The 24,911-nt window shown below is 38.0% G+C and overlaps 1 protein-coding gene across 1 annotated transcript in view; it reads right to left on the reverse strand.

Moving 5' to 3' along the window:
- The window catches only part of ANK3 (ankyrin 3), a 755,326-nt gene extending 730,692 nt beyond the window's left edge, over positions 1-24,634 (reverse strand). The window contains exon 1 of the mRNA XM_066348428.1: positions 24,392-24,634. Within this exon, the coding sequence (XP_066204525.1) occupies positions 24,392-24,448 (57 nt within the window). The 5' untranslated portion in view covers positions 24,449-24,634. The remainder of the gene's footprint in view (positions 1-24,391) is intronic.
- Positions 24,635-24,911: the final 277 nt, after the last annotated feature.

Here is a 24,911-nt window from a genome sequence, read left to right on the forward strand (position 1 = left end):
AGCCTGGGATGCTGAGGACCCAGTTTGGAAACCCCGAGGTCACGGGCTTGAACGCAGGCTCATCCAGCTTGAGCATGGGGTAGCCAACTTGAGCACAGGATCATAGACATGGCCCCAAGGTCACTGGCTCAGGTGGAGCCCTAGGTCACGGAATATAGGAGAAGCAATCAATGAACAACTAAAGTGACACAACTACAAGTTGATGCTTCTCATCTCTCTTCTTTCCTGTATGTTTTAAATAAATAAATAAATAAATAAATAAATAAATAAATAAATAAATAAATAAAGCTTTAAACAGTTCCCCAAGATCCATTTGTTAATACTGAGTTATATCTAGCTACTAAGAGTAAAGCTGTCATTCTGAGATAAAGAAACTCTGTTGAGTCAATATCATACATACATTGTTACAGATCACTCTTCCATCAAACGAAGTCCTGAATAATTATTTCTCATGTGGTAACTGATCACACTAAGAACTAAAAAAAAGTGATCATGGTAGCCCAACTTATCTGTTCAATCCTACCATTCTTGACTTTAACCCAGTGGTTCTCAAAGTGTGCACCAGGGCACATTGGTGCACCCTAGATTTCCAGGTGCACCCTATGGTATTCCAGAGAAATATGTGCCTGTTGGGGACCAAAAAACCAACAGGGTTTTTTGGAGTTTAGATTTTTGGGGGGACAGAGGTGTGGGGAATTGGCTGTAAGCTGACAGACTGCCCAACCCCCACCTCACTTGACTGATTAGGTTGCAAAAGGCTGTTAAACTGTGGTGCTGGATTGTTTACACTACCCCCCATGTTCCCCAGAAAGACTGGAGACAAGTTTCTTCTACCTTTTGTTTGGTGTAAAGTTAACATGATATGTTTGGTGGGGGTTTTCTGCACTTGGTAAATTCTTGGGTTGCCTTGGAAACATGATCAAAGATCTCAATGAATTGCTAATGACCCACTTTGCTCTATAAATAAAGCAAGTTGTGGTTTTTTGGGCACGCTTTGTTCTTGCCAGCAGCAATTACAGGGTCCTCCAGACCCCATGTTTTCTTAATAGTGTATATTTTCTTAATTCCACACCGTTCCCACTCGGGACCTGGAATTACTAGCTGCACTGGTTTGTGGCATGTGCCCATATATAAAAATATATATAGTTACTCTATTATACCATTTCATTACAAAAATACCGCTCTTTTTGTTAACACATCATTGTTATATTTATTATTAACACGTCATTATATTATTTTTAGATAAATATACCCAAATAAAATGGATAGATTTCTCAAAAAGCATGATATTGAAGAATCAAATTCTGGAAGTGAGCAAAAGTTAAGTAAAAATAAAATAGGACTTGAAGGCTGATGGGCAGAATTTCATTTATAGCATTTTCCATCACTTAACACTGAACAATACGATTGGATTAGAAACCCATTCATGGAAGCTTCAAGTGATTTTGGTTTAACATTAACAGAAGAAGAATTGGCAGCTATATCCACTCATCATGGATTTATAATTAAATATAAGAAATTGTCTCTTAAAGCCTTTTGGATTTCTATAAAAGAAGGATATGTGGCAATATCTAAAAAAGCTTTAGATATTGAACATTTTACTACAATTTTCAACATCCTATTTATGTGAATTAAGATTTTTTTACCCTCAACACAATTAAGAGTAAAAGGAGAGGAATTCTTCAGTGTGTTGATGAGGAAATGAGAGTGTGCCTTTCAAATATATGCCCAAACATTGAAGAAATTGCTAGGACACATCAGTCTCATGTTTCTCATAAACACAAGAATGAAAAAACTTAACACATTCATGCTGGGACCTGCCGAATTTACTAAATCTTACTAAGAATGTGTGTGTGTGTGTGTGTGTGTGTGTGTGTGTGTGTGTGTGTATAACACTTTTGTCGGTTTTTTATTTTTAGCCCCTTTTTTACGAATTCTAAAAAGCATAATCTAAAATTGTAACATAAATATGTTTTTTAATGTCAGAATAAATTTAATTTTGTTGTATTTATTTTGTTTAAGTACCATAAAATCATGCTTGGACTTTATATTTCTTTCTTTAATATTTGACTTAATTATTATAACATATTTCTCGGAAATTTATATATAGTGCGCCTACAATTATTTGTAGGATTTTAAATGCGCCCCGACTTCAAAAAGTTTGAGAACCACTGCCTTAACCCTTGAATGCTGTTCATTACTGACCACACCCACTGTTACAACCAAGGCAGATCATATCTGACTCCTATGCACAGTAAGCCTATACTGGAGAATTAGCTTATTTTCTATGTTATGTGTTATTTGTATTAGAAAACACTCTGAAAGTTTCTTGGGATAAGCTTAAATAACAATTATTCAAGAACTTTTAAAGAGGATTTCATATTTGAATGTTTTCATTCAATTCAAATCCAAAATAAGTTGCTAATATGTGTTGTGCTACTATGCTAAGAACACAAACTATCATGATTTTTGCCAAACTTATGTACAACTTAGTTATTTTTAAATTTTTAATATTTTTCTACCTGTAAGAGTTCCAACACATAAAACAATAAAAAAAATATGGAGACTTCCAGTTAATGATCATACAGGTAAAGAGCTTAGAAGTTATCATTCCACAATAAGGAAAAAAAATGAAAAAATTAAAATCACCCTACTAAGATCCATCAGAGAATTGGATGTTACAAGGTAATACCCCCAAAATTGAGGAACAGCAAATACAGAGAATCACAGCTTACTGGGAGCAAAAGCCCAACTCTGAACCCACTATCAGTAGAAAACACTTAAGCTGTCATTAACAATTGCTAGAGGATCAGTGTGGACAAGCTTGAGAATTTAAAACTGCAGGGGTCTCAGTCTTAGGAGGGTCCCCAGCCTTTCATGGTTTTCACCTCCAAGAACCTCAACAGGTTCTCAGCGTCAAGACTAAAGAAAACACTTCTCGTGCTTCTGGCAGGGAGAGAGGACAAATAGCAATTCTGAAATATACTCAGAGCTCTGATTTCTTTTACAAAAGTCTGCTCTAAAGGGAAATTTGCCAGAGCTTAACTGACTTGGATTTCTGGGGAAAAGAAACATTCAAAGGCAGCATGCTCTAGGTTACCTGTCTCACCTAAGGGAGGAAAGAAAGGATAAAAACACATCTTGAAGGTCACACAGTCCAGGGACAAAGGCTCCCTAAAAGACCTAATCAATCTGGTTCCTGTATGATAACAGGAGATTATGAAATGCAAGTCTCAGAAACCTTTTAAGAAAAAGTCTTTAGGGAAGGTCAAAGAAAGCAGGGGAGACAAATACAAAGACACTGGGACAGGAAATTGTAGTCTGTGTCACCACAGATACAATAAACAGTAAACACAGCCTAGTTTCCAGCAGGATAAATACAAAATCCCACAATAAGGTACTATTTACAAGTTCCGTTGATCTGAAACATCAGGCCCAACTATCAAAAAGCATTTAAGAAAATATAAAAAGACAAAACCACAGTCTGAAGATGCAGAGTAAGTAAGCTTCAGAACCAGACTCAGCTCTGACAGTATTACCAGATATCGGAATTACCAGATAGGACATTTTGAATGGATTAATATACTAAGGACCCTAATGAAAAAAATAAATAACCTGAAAGAGGAAATGGGTAATATATAAAGAAAAATAGAAACTCTAAGAAAGAATCAAAGCAAATGTTAGCAATCAACAACACCATAACAGAAATGAAGAACACCTCTGATGGTCTCATCAAAAAACTGGACATAGCAGAGAAAAGAATCAGTAAGTTTGAAGATGTCAGTAGCAATTTCCTAAATTGAAATGCAAGGAGAAAAGGAAAAGAAGAAAAAAAAATGAAAGGAATAGAACATTCAAAAACTATGGGACAATGACAAATGGTGTAACATATGCATAAGAGGTAATGCCAGAGGGAGATAAGAGACAGGAACAAAAATTCTTTTTGAAAAAATAATAGCTGAGAATTTGTTTTTTTAATTGATTTTAGAGAGAGGAGAGGGAGAGGGAGAGAAAGGGGGTGAGGGAGAGAGGGAAGCATGACTCTCAGCAGTTGCTTCTCACGTGTGTGTCCTGACCTGGCAAGCCCAGGGCTTACAACTGTCAATCTTGCATTCCATGTCGAGAATTTTCAAAAATTAATGATAAACACCAAGTCCCAGATTCAGAATGATAAGAAAATGTCAAGTATAAAAATACCAAAAAAAAAAAAATCTACAAGATATATCATATTCAAATTGCAAAAATTCAAAAACAAAAAGAAAAATATTGACAGAGCAAGAAAAAAGAAACACCTTAACTTAAGAGGAACAAGCATAAGAATTATACCAATTTCTCTTTATAAACCATGCAACTAAGAAGAGAGTAGAATGAAACATTTAAAGCACATCCCCTCCAAAAAAAAAAAAAAAAAAAAAAAAAAAAAAAAAGCCCTGACAAAATCCAGCATCAATTAATGATAAAACTCTCAGCAGAGTAGGAATAGAGAAACCATACCTCGACATAGTAAACACCATATATGACAAACCCACAGCTCACATCATACTCAACGATGAAAATAAATGCATGCATATATGGTAAATTAATCTAAGACCAAGAAGCAAGAATATACAATGGAGTAAAACAGTTTATCCTATAAATGGTGCTGGTAAAACAGGACAAATATATGCAAAAAAACTACACCACTTTCTTACACCATACATGAGAATAACTCAAAATAGATTAAAGACTTAAATGTAAGACATGAGGCCATAAAACTCCTAAAAGAAATGACAGGCGCCTGACCAGGTGGTAGTGCAGTGGATAGAGCGTCAGACTGGGACACAGAGGACCCAGGTTCGAAACTCCAAGGTCACCATGGGCTCACCAGCTTGAGCATGGGCTCACCAGCTTGAATGTGGGCTCACCAGCTTAAGCGCGGGGTCACTGGCTTGAGTGTGGGATCACAGACATGACCCCATGGTGCTGGCTTGAGTTTCAAAGGTCACTGGCTTTAAGTTCAAGGTTGTTAGCTTGAGCAAGAGGTCACTTGCTCTGCTGGACCTCCAAGGTCAAGGAATATATGAGAAAGCAGTCAATGAACAACTAAAGTGCCACAACAAAGACTTGATGCTTCTAATCCATCTCCCTTCCTGTCTGTCTATCTCTATCTCTGCCACACAAACACACAAAAAAGGGAGGGAGGGAGAGAGAAATCACAGGCAGTAAATTCTCTGACATGGTTCTTGGTAATTTTTTTTTAATATATCTCCTTGGGCAAGGAAAACAAACAAACAGGACTATATCAAACTAAAAAGTTTTAACACAGCAAAGTAAAACATCAACAAAACAAAAAAGACAACCTACCAAATGGAAGAAGATATTCACCAATGAAACGTCCAATAAAGGGCTACTATCCAACACGTATAAAGAACTCATACAAATTAACATCAAAAACACAAACAATTCCGTTACAAAATGAGCAGAGGACCTGAACAGACATTTCTCTAAAGAGGACATACAGAAGGACAACTGCCATATAAAAAGATGTTCAAGATCACTAATTATCAGTGAAATGCAAATTAAAAAGACAATGAGATAGGATCTCATACCTCTCCGAATGGCTCTCATTGATAAATCAGCAAACAAAAAGGGCCTGTGAGGATGTGGAGAAAAGGGAACCTTTGTGCACTGTTAGTAGGATTGCAAATTGGTGCAACCAATAAGGAAAACAGTATGGAGGTTCATCAAAAAAAATAAAATAAAATAAAAACAGAACTACCTTATGACCCAGCAATTCCACTTGTGGGAATCTATCCAAAGAAATCCAAAACACTAATTTGAAAAGATATATGCATCCCTATGTTCACTACAGAACTATTTACAATAATCAAGATATGGAAGCTACCTAAGGTACCCAACAGCAGATAAAGAAGCTGTGATACATATACACAATGAAATATTACTTAGACATAAATATGAATAAAATCTTGCAATTTGTGACAACATGGGTGGACCCAGAGGGTATTATGCTAAATGAAATAAGTCAGACAAAGACTAATACCGTATGATCTCACTTTTATGAGAAATCCAAAAAGCAAAATAAAGAAACAAAACAGAAACAGACCCATAGATACAGAGAACAAACTGATGTCTGCCAAATAGAAGTGGGTCAGAGTACAGTACTGGGTGAGAAAGGTGAAGGCCTTGAGATGTACAAATTGGCAGTCACAAAATGGTCACAGGGATATAAAGTACAGCATAGGGAATATAGTCAATAATATTGCAATAACTATGTATGGTGCCAGGTGGGTACTAGAAATATCAAGGGATTACTTCATAAGTTATATAAATATCTAACACTTAATGCTGTTCAACTGAAACACTGAATGTCAGCTATAAGTGAAAAATAATAAAGAAAAAAATAGCCCACCAGGCAGTGGTGCAGTGGATAGAGCATCGACCGGGGATGTTGAGGACCAACGTTCAAAACCCCAAGGTCAATGGATTGAGCACGGGCTCATCCAGCTTGAGTGCAGGGTCACCAGCTTGAGCATGAGATCATAGACATGACTCCGTGGTCACTAGCTTGAGCCCAAAGGTCGCTGGCTTGAAGCTCAAGGTCGCTGGCTTGAGCCCAAGGTCACTGGCTTGAGCAAGGGGTCACTGGCTCAGCTGTAGCCCCCTGATCAAGGACCATATGAGAAAGCAATCAATGAGCAACTAAGGTGCTGCAACTACAAGTTGATGCTTCTCATCTCTTTCCCTGCCTGTCTGTCTGTCTGTCTCTCTCTCCCTCTAGAATAAAGAAAAGACCTAACAAACTAAATTCTGTATCCAATGAAATTATTTTTCAATAGGAATGAGAAATAAACTTTCTCATACATGTGTGTGTATGTGTGTGTGATTTTTTTGTCAGTATACCTGCTTTGCAAGAAATGTTAAATGAAGTTCTTCAGAGAAAAGGAAAATGATAGAGGTCATAAGCTCAGATCTACATTAAGAAAGGAAGAGTACTAAAGAAAAAATAAATTAAGGTAAAATAAAATCTTTTATGTTTAACTTATCTAACAGATAAGATCTGTTCAATAACAACTCTTGTTCAATAATAAGAGCAACAATGCATATGGTGAGTATAGCTTATAGATGAGTGAAATAATTGATAACAATTTTATAAGAGAAGACAAGAAGAAATTGGAAATACTCATAAATTACTCACATTACTTATGTAGTGAACAGTGTTATTTGAAAGTGGACTTAAGTAGATTTGTTGTAAACTGACATTACAAACCCTATAGCATCATTAAAAAAGATTTTTAAAGAAGCATAATTTATATACAAAGAGAGGAGAAAAAATGAAATTATATAAAATACTCAATTAAAATCAGAGAAGGCAAAATAACTTTCAACAGTAGAAAACAAAAAAGAAACAGAATAGACCAACAAATAGAAAACAATTTAAAAATATGATACATATTAACCCAGATACCTAAATAATCACCTTAAATATAAATGGTCTAAACACACAAATTAAAAAAGAGACTATTAGATGCATTAATGTAATGGTATAAAGCATAAAGGCATGCAAGCTCTGGAAATACACAACATGCACACATACATATATCAGGTGGGGGCAGAGTCACAAATTAAAGAAGGTTTTACAAAAGAAGTGATATTCAAAGAATGAGCATAAAGTACAAGAGACCTTTCCTGTGTAGACAAGGGCGGGCTGAATATACAGAGAGAACACTTTGAACAAAAGCACAGAGACAGGAGGGGAGTGTGTGTGTTTAGGTAATGGCAAGGCAGTAAATTCTTGGGACTTTTTGTTTGGAATTCCTCTTCAAGCCAGAATAGTTATTTAGAAACCACAATTAAATAGCTATATTGACAGTTTACAAAGTTTATTCTTAAATGGTAGGTTTTGTATATTTGCAATTCTGTTCTTGCATGAATGTTATATAACTGCTTATATGATCTTTCTTTTCTTTTTTTTAATTCAAGCTTTGCAATGGCTTCTGGCCAAAAGACATTAAGATCCTTATTTGAATTTGATCACATTGACCAAAGTAGTTTGGCTGCTTTCCTTAACAAAAGACTACGTCTAGTGCAACAAAAACGAGAAAAGTGTATGTACAAATTAAATCTGCAACACTGGAAAATTTTTTTCAGATGGCAAGTTAGAAATATTATATTTTTCTCTTGAGTGCCATTGATTATTGCTACATGTAATACATATTTATGTATTCATATTTTTGTGCACATGAATGACAACAAAATGATCTCCATCAAGAATCATTAATATGATATCCCGTAAAATTTTTATTTTAAAACCAAAATACCAGAAATTTGGATAATTCTAAGTGTTAAATTTCCTCATTTTTTTCTATCTCTTTAAAAAAGCTGATTAAGGGAATACAAAAAAAAAGTGTGAAAAAGTGATTGCTGCGATCTAAGTATAGCATCTCATATAGCAAGCAAGCATTTGGAGAAACAAACTTTGTACTGCCAAAGTGAACATGTGATTAAATATTGCTATGGAAAAAACATTGCAAACATAGGAAGAAGAAGAATTCTTTGGATCTCTGGCCAGGAAAATAAGTCTCAACCTTCCACTCAAGTCATGGATTATCCTCTATATTCTGTCACAATTTCACATTCAACTATTGCAAAGGGAAAAAAAATTCAGAATAGATATTTCCATGTTGAATCTGAATTTAATAATAGAATAGACACTATCACCAGAAACACAAGGTATATGATGTAATGCAAGTAGCTAAGCTCCTACGATAAACACAAATACCAGAGACCAACAATACCTTCTTACCCAGTAACTGTACTTCATCCCTTGAGGATTTTTTACAAATACATATGCTTATTTTTATTTTTTAATTTTTCAATTACAGTTGAAATTCAGTATTTTATTACTTTCAGGTGTACGGCATAGTGGTTATACATTTATACAACTTACATAGTGATTCCCCTAATGAATCCAGTAACCACCTGACAGCATGCATAGTTATTAAAACATTATTGACTCTATTCTCCATACTGTACTTCACATCACAATGACTATTTTGTAACTACCAACTTGTACTTCTTCACCTCTCCTCCCAGCCCCCCACCTCCCTCCCACCTAATACCGTGCTGTGGGAGTTCAGGAAATGAATCCTCTTGTACACGGCTGGTGAGATATAAACTGGTATAACCTATCATTTGAAGAAAAATTTGGCTGTCACAAAAAATAAAAGGGATATAAAATGTCCACATTCTTAGTGCATGTTCCACATCTGGCCACATATATAAGCCCTGCATGGCTCCTGGAATTGACAAGCTATCAATTCTCAGTCTTGACTGCAATATAAAAAAACCTAGTATGGCCGCAGCCCCATAGTGCCACTTTCATCTGGGAGCAGCCTTGTCCTTTGACCTCAGTGTGTCATGTTTAAAAAAATGTTCAGAAGCATAGTAACGGACATCTCCATATTAAACATTTATTACTTATGTGGGAAAAATGATAAATACACAAGAAACCTTTAAGTTCAGAAATAAAAAGAACTTAGAATGCAACCAAGCACTGAGCTTTACAATTTGGTGCTTGCAACAACCCAATGGTGGATTAGTACTATTTATTATACCTATTTTACGGATAAGAAAGCTAAGATACAAGTCAACAAGCTCTAGTAATGGAAATGTAGATCTGTCTGCACATTGCAAATTTTAAAACTTCATTTTTTTTATGCCTCAAAATCCTCAAATACTCCACCTAAGCATACCAGTGTGATAATGCTGGTCGCTAGCACAAGTTCCCCTTCTTGCCCTTTCCTGACTGATACCTAGTGACATTCAAACACAGCAATATGATGTGTTCATGCCTTGGGCTTGAATGAATATAATAAATCTTTTTCACTTTTGTAGGCCTCTTGGTGATGTTATTCCACACCCAAATCCAACTGATCACCAATAAAACCCATTTTTAAGTAACAATTATTTTGTATAACACAATCCGACTCTAAAAAGCCCTTCACTTTCGTTACTGCTCTAGGAAAAGTATTTGCAATGAACAGTTTGAATGAAAGTTACTAAGGGATTAAGAAATCGACATCAAATGAGTGGGATCTGCATGATTTCTTGCTTTCAAAACATAAAAATATTATATATTATCATATATACATCCCTTTGCCAGATTTCTGACAGATTGCTAATATCATATATCTATATCTTACTTAGATACAAATATTTTTGAAGTTCAAAATACTGTCAAGAGACCATGTTGGCAAACACTGTCCAACTGCTAAGGATCTTTTTGTTCAACAGCCATAAACTTCACATCAGATGTGCTAGATACTAGGTGGGGAAAGGCAGACATGAAAATGGAGAAAATGTATAAATATATACTCTCAGAGCCCACTGTCAAGTTAGTTAAGGAAGACAGAGTAATTAATAATTCCAATAAACTGTGATAAATGCCATGACAGTCAAATGTACTTGAAGCGCTACAACACCATACAAGATAGGGGGACTCTCACTATCTGCAGAAGTCCAGGAAGGCTGCTTAGAAGAGGGGATATTTGAGCTAGGTATTAAAGGATTTGCAGTGGTTTTCTAGGAAGAGAAAAATGAGAACAGCACATATAACAAGAGAAAACTTGTATAAAGACATGTAAGAATGCAAAGGCACAGTACATTCAGGGGAAAGGCTGAAAAAATAAGTATAGCATGGTGTCACGCCCATAGTCACGGCCAGACAGGTTCACACTGGATTGGAGCAGACCACAGAAGAACCATGGTTCAAAAGGCCTTGGGCAATTCTTGTTTATTGGATTCTTGCAGTGGCAGGCGAGTGAACAGGCAGAGGAAAACCGCTTCTCGCAGTGGCAGGCAAGCAAATGAGAAAGTCACTCTCCACAGAGGCGAGCGATCAGGAAAACCGTTCCTGAGGGATAGTACCCATAGCCTTATCTAGGCTGTACACTTGTGGCTTTCTGCACATGCTCACACACTTATCAGGCAAAGTACTTATAGTCAGAAAACAAGTGAGCAAGCCTAACCACGCTGTATTCCCTACACGTGGTAACAAGATCAGAGGTTTCAGGAGAAAACAAAGGGTAAAATGGTAAGTTGTACTGGGACAAGATGGTAAAACCCCTGAGCAACTCTAAGATGTTTAGACTTTACCTTCCTTAAAATGGGTAACAATAAAAGGTTTCTCTGGAAGGTTTTTAAACAATGGAATGACATCATATTTTAGTTTTGTAAAGATTTGTGGGGAGGTCAGGTTTCCATTGGAAGACAGTGTGGAAGCAAGGAGACAATTTAGGCAACTATTCAAAAGGCCCAGGTGAAAGATAATAACCTAAATCAGAGCAGTGGCACAGAGTGAGAGAGATGGCTAGATTCAAAAGCCACATGTGAGCTGAACTAAAAGTATGTGTACCTCATTACATGAAAGCGGGAGCAAGTTCATTAATCACTCAGATTTCTAACTTAAGCAATGATCACAAACAGATAAAAGGCTTTTTCAGAAATCCATGTAAACATGCTTTAGGTATTTGCTCAAACATCCAGAATCTTCATCACTTTCTGGACAAACTTATAGCTTAGAATTAGCTCACTTGGAGGTTCTGAAAAATAGCATATAATAATTCTGATTGACAGCCTCACCACAGTTTGTATTTCAGAGCATAGAGACTCTCTAAGCAGGTAGAAATCTTACCAGTTCAGAGGATGCTCTGTGGACATGAAGATATGCCCAAGTGTGTTTGTGTTCTGAATAATGGGTTGAACCCAAATTTCCCGATTTAAAGAGCAATTTATTACACTGATTCTTCAAACGCCTGAAGAATTTCAGGCTCATCAGTTCCACATATTGAGAGAATCAGTGGAGACGTAAGCGACTAGTATTTACCCCAATCTAAGCCACGCCATTTCAATCCCTGTAACAGCTCTCCAGTCCAATCAAACGTTGCAAAATGCATCAATCATGGAAATAAAAGATTTTAATCACTGCTCATGTACTTTCTCTGTTGGTTCCAGCAAACTCAAAAAGCACAATTTTCTTACCATACCTAATTCTTTAATTAGATTAAAAGTTGCCAAAACCTTAAAGAGATACTAAAAATCCCAAATTTTAAGAAATAAACTTTAGTGTCCAATCACCACTGATATAAATTACTGGAAGATGCCATGTAAGTTCAAAAGAAAAGCTATCATATTGAAAAAGAGCAGTACATTTAAAAAACAATATGCAAAATATTCACACCAATATGCTCATATGACACTAAGCAATTTGAATTCAATAAATAACTTAATCATACAATTTGACCCTCAAAACACTGAATTGGGGCCCTGGCCGGTTGGCTCAGTGGTAGAGCGTCGGCCTGGCATGCAAGGGGTCCCAGGTTCGATTCCCGGCCAGGGCACACAGGAGAAGCGCCCATCTGCTTCTCCACCCCTCCCCTTCTCCTTCCTCTCTGTCTCTCTCTTCCCCTCCCACACCGAGGCTCCATTGGAGCAAAGATGGCCCGGGCGCTGGGGATGGCTCCTTGGCCTCTGCCCCAGGCGCTAGAGTGGCTCTGGTCGCGACAGAGCGACGCCCCGGAGGGGCAGAGCATCGCCCCCTGGTGGGCAGAGCGTCGCCCCCTGGTGGCCCTACCGGGCGCATGCGGGAGTCTGTCTGTCTATCTCCGTTTCCAGCTTCAGAAAAATACAAAAAAACAAAAACAAAAACAAAAAAACACTGAATTGGATAAAGTAAGTGTAACATTATCTACATTTTGTATATGTGAAAACTAAATTGCAGAACAGTTCAGGATCACACTTATGAACCACATTTTTACATATGTGACTCAGTTTGTATCCTTTCAACTAAAGAGAAAGCTTCTCTTTTCCTACTATTTCACTGAAGTTGTTGAGAAAGATAAAACACAACATTAAAACCAAGACTTTGCTGTCAACATTCTATTGCATGGTACTGCAGATGAAACTCTTACACAAGAACAAGGCCTTCCTCTGAAACTGGTCAGCACAACAGTCAGCACACTGGGATCACTAAGGGTGTAACTGATTTCTCTCCAACTTCTATACCTAATCATTAAAATAATTCCGTGACCTTCTTGTCCCAGCAGTTTGCCTACTGAACATCAGCAATGCCTCCACAGTAGTGAGGGATGAATATTCTCAAAGTCTGAAAATGTTCAGTTGGATTTAACCATCGTGACTTTTTGAAGCAGACAGGATACTTGCAGTTACAAAATCATTTTGTACGATATGTACAAAACAAAATAATAATCATTTTACAAAACTATCATTTCAGAAGGATCACACATAGTAAATAGAAAGTGAAGATAAATTAAAAGGCTATCTATTCAAAATGATGATCAAAGGAGAGGTCAGAGTGATGTGAGGCCAAGAGTCAAGACAAGAAAGCGGCTCTAGAATCTGGAAAGGTAAAGAAAAAGACTTTCCCAAGAGCTTCCAGACAAAGTCCTTCCAAACCATTGTGGAATTCTGACCTCCAGAATTGCAACATAATAAACCTGCATTGTTTTCAGTAAAAAAAAAGGTGGTCTATTAGTCTTCAAATTTAACTTGGAAAACAAAATACAATAGAAAGGGATGTATCTGTAAAAACAATCACACTTTTAGATCCTTTAAGAATATTATATATGCAGACAACTATTTCTAGATATAATAGGATACTGAGCCCCTTCTGAATCTATGAAGAATCATAAGGATAGTTCAAGTATCATTATAAAATTAAATATTTAATATACTGCATTCTAATTCTATAAAAACTAATAGTATTATATGACCCATCATGTCTGTTACCAAAATATAAAATTTTAAAGAAACCTATTTTTTTAAGATTGTATTTACTCATTGCAGAGAGGGGAGAGGGAGGGAGGGAGGGAGGGAGGGAAGGAGAGAGAGAGAGAGAGAGAAAGAAAAAAGAGAGAGAGAGAGAAGGGGGGGAGGAGCAGGAAGCATCAACTCCCATAGGTGCCTTGACCAGGCAAGCCCAGGGTTTCAAACAGGCAACCTCAGCTTTCCAGGTCGACGCTTTATCCACTGCGCCACCACAGGTCAGGCCAACACTACTTTCTTAAGATCAATTCATGTTGCTTTGATCTAATCTGTAGCCTTTAACTATAGACAATTCCAGAAGTGTATCCACCTTCTATCTCTGCCAGAAGTGGTCACCCAGGTTATCGCCCCTCCTCCACTAACAACACAACAGTGAATATCTTTGGACACATCATCTTGGGGAACTTATGGGACACATTCCACTGTTCACCTGTAGGAATGAAATCATTGGGTCACAGAGTAAAAACCATGTAGTTAATTTGCTTTCGTAACACCAGATCACTTTCCAGAACAGCCGCCCAAGTCTAAGCTCCCACCAGCCACACACGTTTTCCTCTTTATTCCCTCCTCTGGCTTTGCCACTTACTAGGTCCATAGGACCATGAACAAGTCCATGGCTGAACCCTGTTTTCCTACTCACCTAAATGAGACCATTTATTCCATTTGCCTGGCATGGTTATTGTAAGACACAAATTTAAAGAAATAACATGAAAGCACTTTTCAAAAATATAAACATTTGTGTATAAATGTAAGCAATTATTGCAGTAATTTTTATTCTTATGATTATTTTACATTTTCCTCTCCCCAACCCCACCCCAACCTGCCAAATGAGAGGAGATAGGTATCTAAACCTGAAGCATAGAAAATGAAACTTTCTCCCTGATACCGAAACATAGAAGGAGACTGGAACAGAATGGGGATAATACTATTTCTTCTTTTTTTACTCATCTCTGCACTTATTTAATCAAATATGTTACTAAGGACTATGTATGGACACTCTACTAGTACTAAAATATAAAAATTTATGCAGCAAATATGCATAGTACACGAGCAAATGTCCCTAGACCTTGAATTTTGTAAATAAATTTAATCCTAGATGTAATAATTTCAAACATGGCAGCTTCTGATATCATAGAATAACAGTTCCACTGTACTGAGCACCTACTATATTAATATATCATGTATATTTCCTCAAACACTTAAAACAATCCTGCAAGGTAGATATTATTGCTCTAGTTCCTCATATGAGAAAACAAACACAGTGAAGTGATTTACCCAATGGAGCATGGAACGGTCAAAATAAAAAACCTTCCATACTACTTTATTTCCTTTTAAAAGATATGTTTAAAGCTATCTTTAGTAAAGGGCACACTATCGTAGGAGCTATAAGGATATCAAGTAAATACCACAAAAATTACAAAGTTCAATAATAAACACTACCATTTATTTAATATTTATTATTACCAAGTTCTTTATGTGCATTATTTATAGTACTTATGAAAATATTCTAAAGGAGATATCCTCATCTCTATTTCAAAGGTGTAGGAACTGAGATTTAGCTTTCCAAGGTAACACAGTTGCTAACCAGCAAAGCTTGGATTAAAACACGAGTCTTCCTAACTCTAAAACCATGGTTTTTTACTGTAAATGAGCACTTCCATAAAGATAATAAAAATATTCTAAAATTAGATTGTGGTGATGGATTTTCAACTCTGTAAACCATATCAAAAATTTATTGAATCACACACTTTAAATGAAAGAATTTTATGTATACAAATTATATCTCAAGAAAGCCGTTAAAAAAAAAGGATGGTTTTCTTCTCTTTGTAAGTATCCTTTCTTTTACAAACTTGTAAAATCTTACTTAAAACATCAATGGTTGTTTTTTTCAATATTCACCCTTCATCCATAGTTAAAATCACAATTCCAAAAATTCTCAGGTTAATTCCTCCCATGAACTTTCTCTTTCTTCCCATTCTATAGAAATGTGAGGTAAGACATGAATAGCTTGTTGTACAGTTACGCACATTCATTACCTTTTGGTGCCATAAGTCCTACTCCTAGGTATTTAACCTCCCCTCCTCCCATAAAGGGGGACATATATGTTTCAATAAAAGATATATACACAAATTTTGAAAGAAGCTTTACTGATAATAGCCAAAGCTGAAAACAATTCAAATGTATGATGAATGGATGAACAATTCATGCTACATTTAATACAGTGAAATACTACTCAGCAATAAAAAGGAATAATCTATTAATATCTATAACAGCATGGATAAACAGCAAAAGCATTATGCTTACAGAAAGAAGTCAGGCACAAATGAAAAATCTAGGTAAAACTATGATGAAAGAAATCAGAACAGTGGTTGCCTGATGGGTTGGAGAAAGTTGGCAAAGAACACAAATGAAGTTAGAATAATAAATATTCTGTTGTGATGCGGTATAACATTTGTAAAATTGTACACTTAAATTTGGTGCATTTTATTGTATATGAATTATACCTCAATAACAATGATTATTAAATATGCACACATACAAACACATACAGAGGGGGAAGAAAAAAAACTATTATACTTTATCTGACCTCCATAGAGATAGTCATTCTAAAATCCTGTTCTACCATTCGAACATTTAATAATTTAGTTATAGACCTGTTCTCTCATTTCTAATCCAGAGAGCTGAGGAACTACTTGGTATTTATTCTGGAAAAAGAAAGCTAATCAACCATTTTCAGTACTAGAGTCCTTTCTTAAAAGTTTATTTTAACAGCCTACTAGACTATGACATTTTGAAGAATAAAAACTAGTTCTTATTTATCTGTGCTTTCCTATGTGTGCCTGATATCTGGTAAGTGCCAAATATATCTTAGATAAACAAAATATTGATTCAACTAAAAAAAAAATCAGTGCATTTTACTGTATGTAAGGGATGTACTGAAATTAGCTAGTAACCAGCTGGCAAGAAAGCCAATGACGGGCATCTCTTCCCCAGCTCCACATTGGCAGTTTGAAATCAGCCATGATGGAAGTATTTTGTGATACTGTGATTTACAATAAGAAATATATATTTGGTCTTCAACCCTGTTCCTGGCACAGAGATCCTAAAATCCTTGAAATTTCCCAAGTGATGAAATCAGTATAGGTGTATATGTTAATGAGATGACTTTTGGACCAGCCCAAGAATAGGGGCTGGTAGCCAGGAAAAACAACCTGTAATTAGAGGACTGGAACTTTCATCCCCACCCCCTAACCTCCAGGGAGAGGAAAGAGACTGGAATTAAAATTAGTCACCAATGGCCAATGGCTTAATCAATCATACCTATGTAATAAAGTCTTCAAGGGCAAGTAAGCTCTGCACCCCTTGCCCCATACCTTGTCCTATACGTCTCTTCCATCTGGCTGTTCCTGATACAGCCTTTTGAAATAAACCAGTAATCCAGTAAGTAAAATGTTTCTCTAAATTCTGTGCGGCACTTTAGCAAGTTAAATGAACCCAAAGGAGGGGTGGTTGGAACCTCCCATCTAGCCAGTTGGTCAGTAAAAACACCTGGGATTGTGACTGGCATTTAAAGTGGGGGAAAGGGTGGACAAAAGCCAGTTAAAGGACTGAGCCCTTAACCTGTGGGATCTCATGCTATCTGTGAATAGTCAGAATTGAGTTGAATGGTAGGACACTCAGTTTCTGTGGGAGCATTGCTTGCTGGTGTAAGGGAAATCTTTCCCCATACATATATTAGAATCAGTGACCAGAATTCCTATATTTATCTCACAGAAATGAACAAATGTTATAAAGATGCTGTGAATTAGGCAATTTTTTTGAGAGCCAATTAACAAGTATACCATTGAGCAGAAGGAAGGAAGGAAGGAAGGAAGGGAGGGAGGGAGGGAGGGAGGGAGGGAAGGAAGGAATAGGATTGAAAAAGAAAGAAAGAAGGAAGAAAGAAAGAGAGAGAAAGAGAGAGAGAGAAAGAAAGAAAGAGAGAGAGAAAGACTGACTTAAAGGACCCACAGAACCCAAGCAATTGTCCCAACTGCTCTCCACCTATTAGTAAAGTGTCCCTATTCTTTTGTACCCAATGAAAATCCTTTGTTTTTGATGAGTGTTCCATTGCCAGCCCAAACTCACTGAGAAGTCCTTTTGCTATTTCCCCTTAAAATTAATAAACTTCTTATGCTCTATAATATCAATTGCAAAAAGCATAATTTCTTAAAAATCAGAATTTCAGAAAAAAACAAATCATGTAAAATAAACAACATAAAAAACTTAAAATTTTCTAACATTTGGAAAATTATGCTAACATCAGTAATGCCAAAATATGGGGGGGGGAATGCTTTTAAGAAATAAGAAAAGGTATCACTTTATTACAAATTATCTGTACCTAGCATTTGAAGATTTTTAAATCATAGATTATCTTACCCGGCATAAGCCTTAGAAATCGTTTATTCCAATTGTCTCCTTTTTCCAGCAGAGACACTTAAGCCCAAAGGGTAATACGATTCTGAGGTTACAGACTAGTTTAGGATAGACTAGAATAGAATAGAAAGAAACTTCATTCTTGGCCTCCTGATTTATTTTTTAATTTTTTTTTATTCATTTTAGCAAGGGGAGAGGGTAGGGGGAGGAACAGGGAGCATCAATTCCCATACGTGCACTGACCAAGCAAGCCCCGGGTTTGGAACTGGCAATCTCAGCATTTCGGGTCAAAGCTTTATCCACTGCGCCACCACAGGTCAGGCCCTGGCCTCCTGATTTCACCATCATTTGTGCTCTCCGTTACTCAAGCAGAGAAGGATTCAAATCCAGTTTCAGCTCCTACCAAAACTGCAACTCGCATAGCCTTCCTGAAGCCTGGTTTCTTCATGTATAAAATGGAGCGGGGTAATAATACCTACCCTCAAGTATGTTGTGAGGTATAAAGCATCTATTATGAGAGGCGTAAAAAATCATGGCTGTTATTGTTAAAGATGCATGTTTTCTCTATCCAACTGGATTGTGAACTTTTTTATGGACAAGGATGCTTACTTGTAGCATTGTCTATGAGGCCAAAAATTAGAGGCAAGGTAAATGTTTATTAATAGGGAAATAAATAAATAAACTATGGCCTATCCACACTGTGAATCTTATGCCACCATTAAAAAGAATAATTAGAGCAACTTCCCAGACAGTTCTCTGAGCCCTATTGCCAATGTTTCTATTCTGTAGTTTTGTTCAGTATAGAAATTAGGAAATACAACTCTACTTCTTGATGCACATCTCCTTAAATTTTTAGGTGCTTTCATCTACATTTTCCCATCTTAGTAAAGCCTAAACTCGAGGCACATGATTAAAGGGCACCAAAGTTCTAGGCATAGAGAAACATCTGGTGCTAACTCTCTCTGAGTATGTGAACTCCATGTAACTCGGATTATGAATATCATGAGAATAAAAATCAAGACTCCATATACCTGAGACTGCCTTTCACATGACAGGAGCTCAAAAGTTCTTTTTGTTCCAACGGTTGAAGCTGTTACTAAATCTGAATGCCAGGTTCTTCTGATCATTTACTCCATTATTCATTCAACAAACATGACTTGAGGGCCTACTCTATGTCAAGCCCTGTATTTGATGCTAAAGGCAAAGCTGCAGTCACAGAGCTGCCTTTTGCCGATTCCACATAAAATGGAATGACATGGGAAAAAGGGGAAAAAGAAAAGCCCCACACTTGTTATGGCAGATTCTTGGCGTCAGGCCTTGACATTACTCAGAGAAGTTGCACTGTGCAGAAATGTAGTTCGATACTGCGAGGGACAAAATAGCTACTAATGAATCATCGCAGTTATCTTGAAAACACTTTGGGAAACAGCCTTTCCAAACAGCCTTACAACACAGTTCTTTATTCTACAGCGGCAATTAACTTTCTTTCCTCTACCAGGCCCGGTCCAAATATTCATGCCCTATGCAGCAAACAAAATATATGTTAGGGCTAATATTCCATTATTTCTTCTTCCTTAATATTATCTGAAAATGCCAGTAACTAAGCATCATCTAATGAAAGAAATGCCAAAATAATTTATTTCATATTTTAAAGCTCTAACTACAAACACAAGTTCACTTAATCTCTGTCTATTAACAGACATTGTAAAGAACTAAAGACAGTTTATTCTGCCTGACCTGTGATGGCGCAGTACATAAAGCATGAACCTGGAACGCTGAAGTCACTGTTTAGAAACCCTGGGCTTGCCTGTCAAGGCACATATGAGAAGCAACTACTATGAGTTGATACTTCCCGCTCCTCCCCCTACCCCCTTTCTCTCTCTCCTCTCTCTAAAAATCAATAAATAAAAATCTTTTTTTTTTAAGACAGTTTATTCTGAGAAAAATAGTACCATCTACTGAAATCTGAAAATATTTAACTTTTATGTGACTGTTTTATTCTTGCCCAACCTAAGATACTTGCTAGTTAAACTCTACAGGACCTTCCCAAGGGAGAAAATTCAGGTGTAATTTCTATAAAACATTAAAAAAAAAATTGGTCCTCTATGGTTGCTACTGATCTAACTCCCATAGCCAGGAACCCTGACTGGTTCCTGGGAAAACCTATGTCCTATTGAATAGATACATCCATTGGAAGATATATAGTTTATCCATTTTCAAGCACAGAGACAAGTGACCAGGTGTATTTCAACCATAACTATAGATTTGTAGATGTTAGTGCATCATTTAGAGTCCAGTCAGGAAGAAGATATTCAAACAAACACTGCACTTAACTTTAATAAAACTTTCAGTCTATAACTAATCACAGCTGGGCTTCTAGTACTTAAAAATATGTCTAATAAAGACTAGACAATATCAAAATAACTTTAAAATTATATCATGAATAGAAGGCAATTTTAAAAATTTAAGCTGTTTTTATATGTTGACATAGGATAAAAATGAAAAAGCAATTAAATGAGCCTGTTGTTCCTGGTACCTTAAGCATTAACCTTACATCTCACTGCCATTCACCTTTGCAAGGTTCACAGGTACAGTTATATGAACAACAAAAGCACAGTTAATATCAACAGGGAAAGGTTACTTCAGATCTGATTAGATCATTAGTAACCTTGATCTTTTAAGAAAGGTATTTACTAACCTCGAGACATTGTAGCAAGGTTAAACATTCCAATTAAAATTCATTAAGTCAGAATTGTTCTTGTGTAAATGTATCAGAAAGTTAGTCTCATCAATTTCAGTAATTTAGTTTATTTTTAAAAAGTAAAAATGCCATTTATATAGGCTATAATTTCAAATGATCTCCAATTTGGATTATAATGATTTCCTATAATTATAGTAACACATTCCACAATACTTCAAATATCTTGTGCATAAAAATGAGTGTTTTAAATAAGAAATTACTAATTGGGCCCTGGTAAGCTGGCTCAGTGGTAGAGTGTTAGCCCGGCATATGGATGTCCTGGGTTTGATTCCCGGTCAGGGCACAAAGAAGAAGTGACCATCTGCTTCTCCACCCCTTCCCCTCTTGCTTCTCTCTCTCTCTTTTCTCCTCCTGCAGCCATGGCTCAACTGGAGCAAGTTGGCCCCCTGCACTGAGATGATTCCATGGCCCTTGCCTTAGGTGCTAAGAAGAGCTGGGTTGTTGAGCAATGGAGCAAAGCCCTAGGTGGGCAGAGCATCACCCCCAAGTAGGCTTGCCAGGTGGATCCCAGTTGTGGAGCATGTCTCTTAATCTCTTAATGTGGGGGAGTCTGTCTCTCTGCCTCCCTTCTCTTACTGAATTAAAGAAAAAAAAGTTACTAATTGGGAATCAACCTAGGAACAGTTCTTTTCAATTACCAAATATTGCTCTAGAATTGAATACACATGCTTGCTCTATAACCCATTAACAATGCAAAGGGAAAAAAATAATAATACTGAAAAATGAAAACCACAGTCCTCATGTAACTGCCACCACAAAAATGCAAACAAGTTTAGAATCCACAATGTTTCCTTGGATTCCAAAACACACCACGGGTCTGCATATTGTCTTAAGGACATTGAACCTAACATATTGCTGTGCAGATTATGAAACTGATATTTGTTTATGCTCTAGCAAAAAGAACACTGAGAACCATCATAAGTGGCCCATCATAAACAACCATCAAACTACAATCTAGATTCACAACTCACTTATCCTCCACTGATTTAAAAACTAAGAGAAACTGGCTTGGTCTGTGGTGGAGCAGTGGCTAGAGCGCCAACCTGGAATGCTGAAATTACTGGTTCAAAACCCTGGGCTTGCCAGTCAAAGCACATACAAGAAGCAACCAGAGAACAACTAGAGTCGAGTGAATACTTCTTGCCCCCCCCATTCTCCTTTCTCTGTAAAATCAATAAATAAAATCTTTTTTTTTAAACTAAGAAATTGGCCTCATAAATACTAGTAACTGAGTTAAAGGTATTCAATGAATTGCTTTATTGCACTTTTTGTTTCATAGCTGTGGTTTTAACTTTACATTCACTTTCAATATTAAAAATTTGCTTCCTTAAGAGGAACTTGTCTGAGCCCAGGTCAGCAGATTATACGGATGCCTGAACTGCTAAAACTGCAATGCGTGTACACTCAGAGACTGTCTCCCTGAAGTCTTCCTACTAGCTTACCTGTGATGGCCTAACCTCCTGAAATAAGGTCTGGTATAAAACTCTAGGATGACTCTGAACCCTGCTTTTAAAGAGAAAGTAACCTCTTCCTAAATTAGACAAACCACACATTCTCAAACAAGCAAAATTAAAACTCAGAATCAAGGTGGCAATAAAAAGCCACCAACTGACTTTGTCAAGACTTGCGTCTTCTTTTGAAGACTTCCTGTAGATTCCCTAAGGGTGGTGGTGGAATTCAAATAATTTAACAACAGGTTCTCTGCCGTAATGACCATTTTAAGTACAAAAATATGATATACTAAAAGGTAGTTAATTATTTCATGCATTTAATAAATAAGAACAATAAAAAGGTACACAACACTAGATAATGAGTTTTAAAATATTAATGAAAAATATTAAATAATAGCTGACAAAAAATAATAGAACTGTTATTTAAGATATTTCCATATTGCTTCTTGACTGGCGTCCTCACTTGCAATGTTTTTTCACCTACAGACGGAATGAACATTACTACCAGCGCTTAGAATATGCTGTTGCACAGATGAACATTTAAAGAAAGTCAGGAATGTAAATTTGTGATTTCCACATTGGGAGGCTGCCCAGGCCCCCACCTTAAACAGAACCTTGATTACAAGTACCATTTTAACAACTGGTTTGCCAGACTCAACAAAAAATTAGGTACTGGTTTTGCCAAACCAAGTTGAACCGCTGAATCCCACTACTGCCTAAGGATTTTTAGAGATGACAACTAAGAAAAGAAATAATTTGGGCTAGTTTTCTGTGTGTCAAGGGCAAGTCTACACTATTTGAAACTAGGTAAACTACTGCTTTCAAAGCTATTCAAATGTGCCTCATTTTTTAAAAAGTAGTATTTCTTTTTTTCTAAAATAGATAACAGACACACGGTTTCTTAAAAAAAAAAAAAAAAAAAAGTCCCAAAAAGTATGTAAAAGTCAGCCTCCCTCCCCAAGGATAATTGTACTCTCTTGAATAGACATTCTATGCACATGCAAACATACACAAGTGTTTTAAACCAATTATCCTATGTTATATATACAGAGTAGCAGCTACGAAATTGCTACTAAACGCCTCTGGGCTTAAAGGTGTCAGTCTGCTGGAGGCTGTGGGATGGAAGGACAGAGATTTATCTTGAAGCTGTGACTCTACATATCATGCACCCGGTTTTTAGTTCGTGTGTGTTTTACTTGCATGCCTATGGAAAGCGCTTGAAGATCAGGGGAGAAGGGAAACCCACCGCAAGCCACCCTCTGGCACTGCCACTACATCCGCACCAATCTGAACTTTTTCTATGTCCCAACGTTTATATTTTGTATTCTCAGTAGGTTAAATGAAGTATCGCTATTCACCTTTAAAAAAAAAAAAAAGCCTAACTCTGAAGGTAACTTTCCGAACCAGATGATTTTCTTCCTCGCCGCCAAACATGCAGCCTACTTCGCTGTGCCTTTAGGAAAGGTTCAGCCTGACACGGAGTCACAAGGACGAGCCTGGAACAGGGAAGCCCGGAGCCTGGAGACGGAGGGAAGGGCGTCCCGAGCCCTGGGCCGCGCTTTTTTTTTTTCTCTACAGAGTTTCGAAGCAGAAGTCTCAGGTCCCTGAGCCCACCCTGCTTTTTCGGGCTGGGATGCTCGGACGAAGAGGCAGATTATGAGCTAGCGACTCAGCCCCAAGTCGCAACTTCAGTCCCGCGCCATCCCGCTCAGCTGCCGCCGCCCCACCGGCAGGGACCGGGTCCCCCTCCGCTGTCCTTCTCCGCGCCGCCCGGCACCCCCCGAAGGACAGGGCTCTCGGCAGCGCCCCGGAGCCCCGACGGCTTCCGACACCCACCCCCCCGGGCCTCCCGCGCGCCCCAGTTCCTCGCGCGCCCCCGAGGGGCAGGAAGCCACAGGTAGGGGGGCGGCGCGGCGCTCACCTGCGCAGGAGGAGCCGCGCTCTCGGCGCCGGCTGCGGAGGAGGCGGAGGAGGCCATGTTGTAGGGCCGCTGCTGCCGCTCCTTCCAGGAACTCCGCTCTCCCCTCCCCGCCTCGAGCCTCCTGCGCCCCAAAGCGGGACTTCTCCGGGAAAAGTTCGGCGGCGGCTCCGGAACGCCCGGCGCGGCCCCGCGCGGCGTCGCCTCCGCCCGCCCGGCCCGCAGCGCCCGCCAGGTGCCCGCCCAGGCCGGTGCGCGCGGGGGGGCGGGGGCGGCGCAGGTGGAGGCGCGGGCTCGGCTGCGGCGGGGCGCCGGCCCCGTGCGCCTCCGCGAGCATGCCCAGTCTGGGGCGCTCGGGGTCCGAGCCGCGGCGCGGGTGGGGCGGGGGGCTCACCTGGGGAGGAGGCGGAGGTCAGCTCCTGGAAGGGAGGGAGGCCAAGGCCGGTGTGCTGCGGGCCCTGAATTGGCCACCCATTATTATAACAAAGTAATGACGATAGTCTCTGATTAGTTTATTACTTGA

Source organism: Saccopteryx leptura, chromosome 9, assembly GCF_036850995.1.
Source record: "Saccopteryx leptura isolate mSacLep1 chromosome 9, mSacLep1_pri_phased_curated, whole genome shotgun sequence".
NCBI classification, from domain to species: domain Eukaryota; kingdom Metazoa; phylum Chordata; class Mammalia; order Chiroptera; family Emballonuridae; genus Saccopteryx; species Saccopteryx leptura.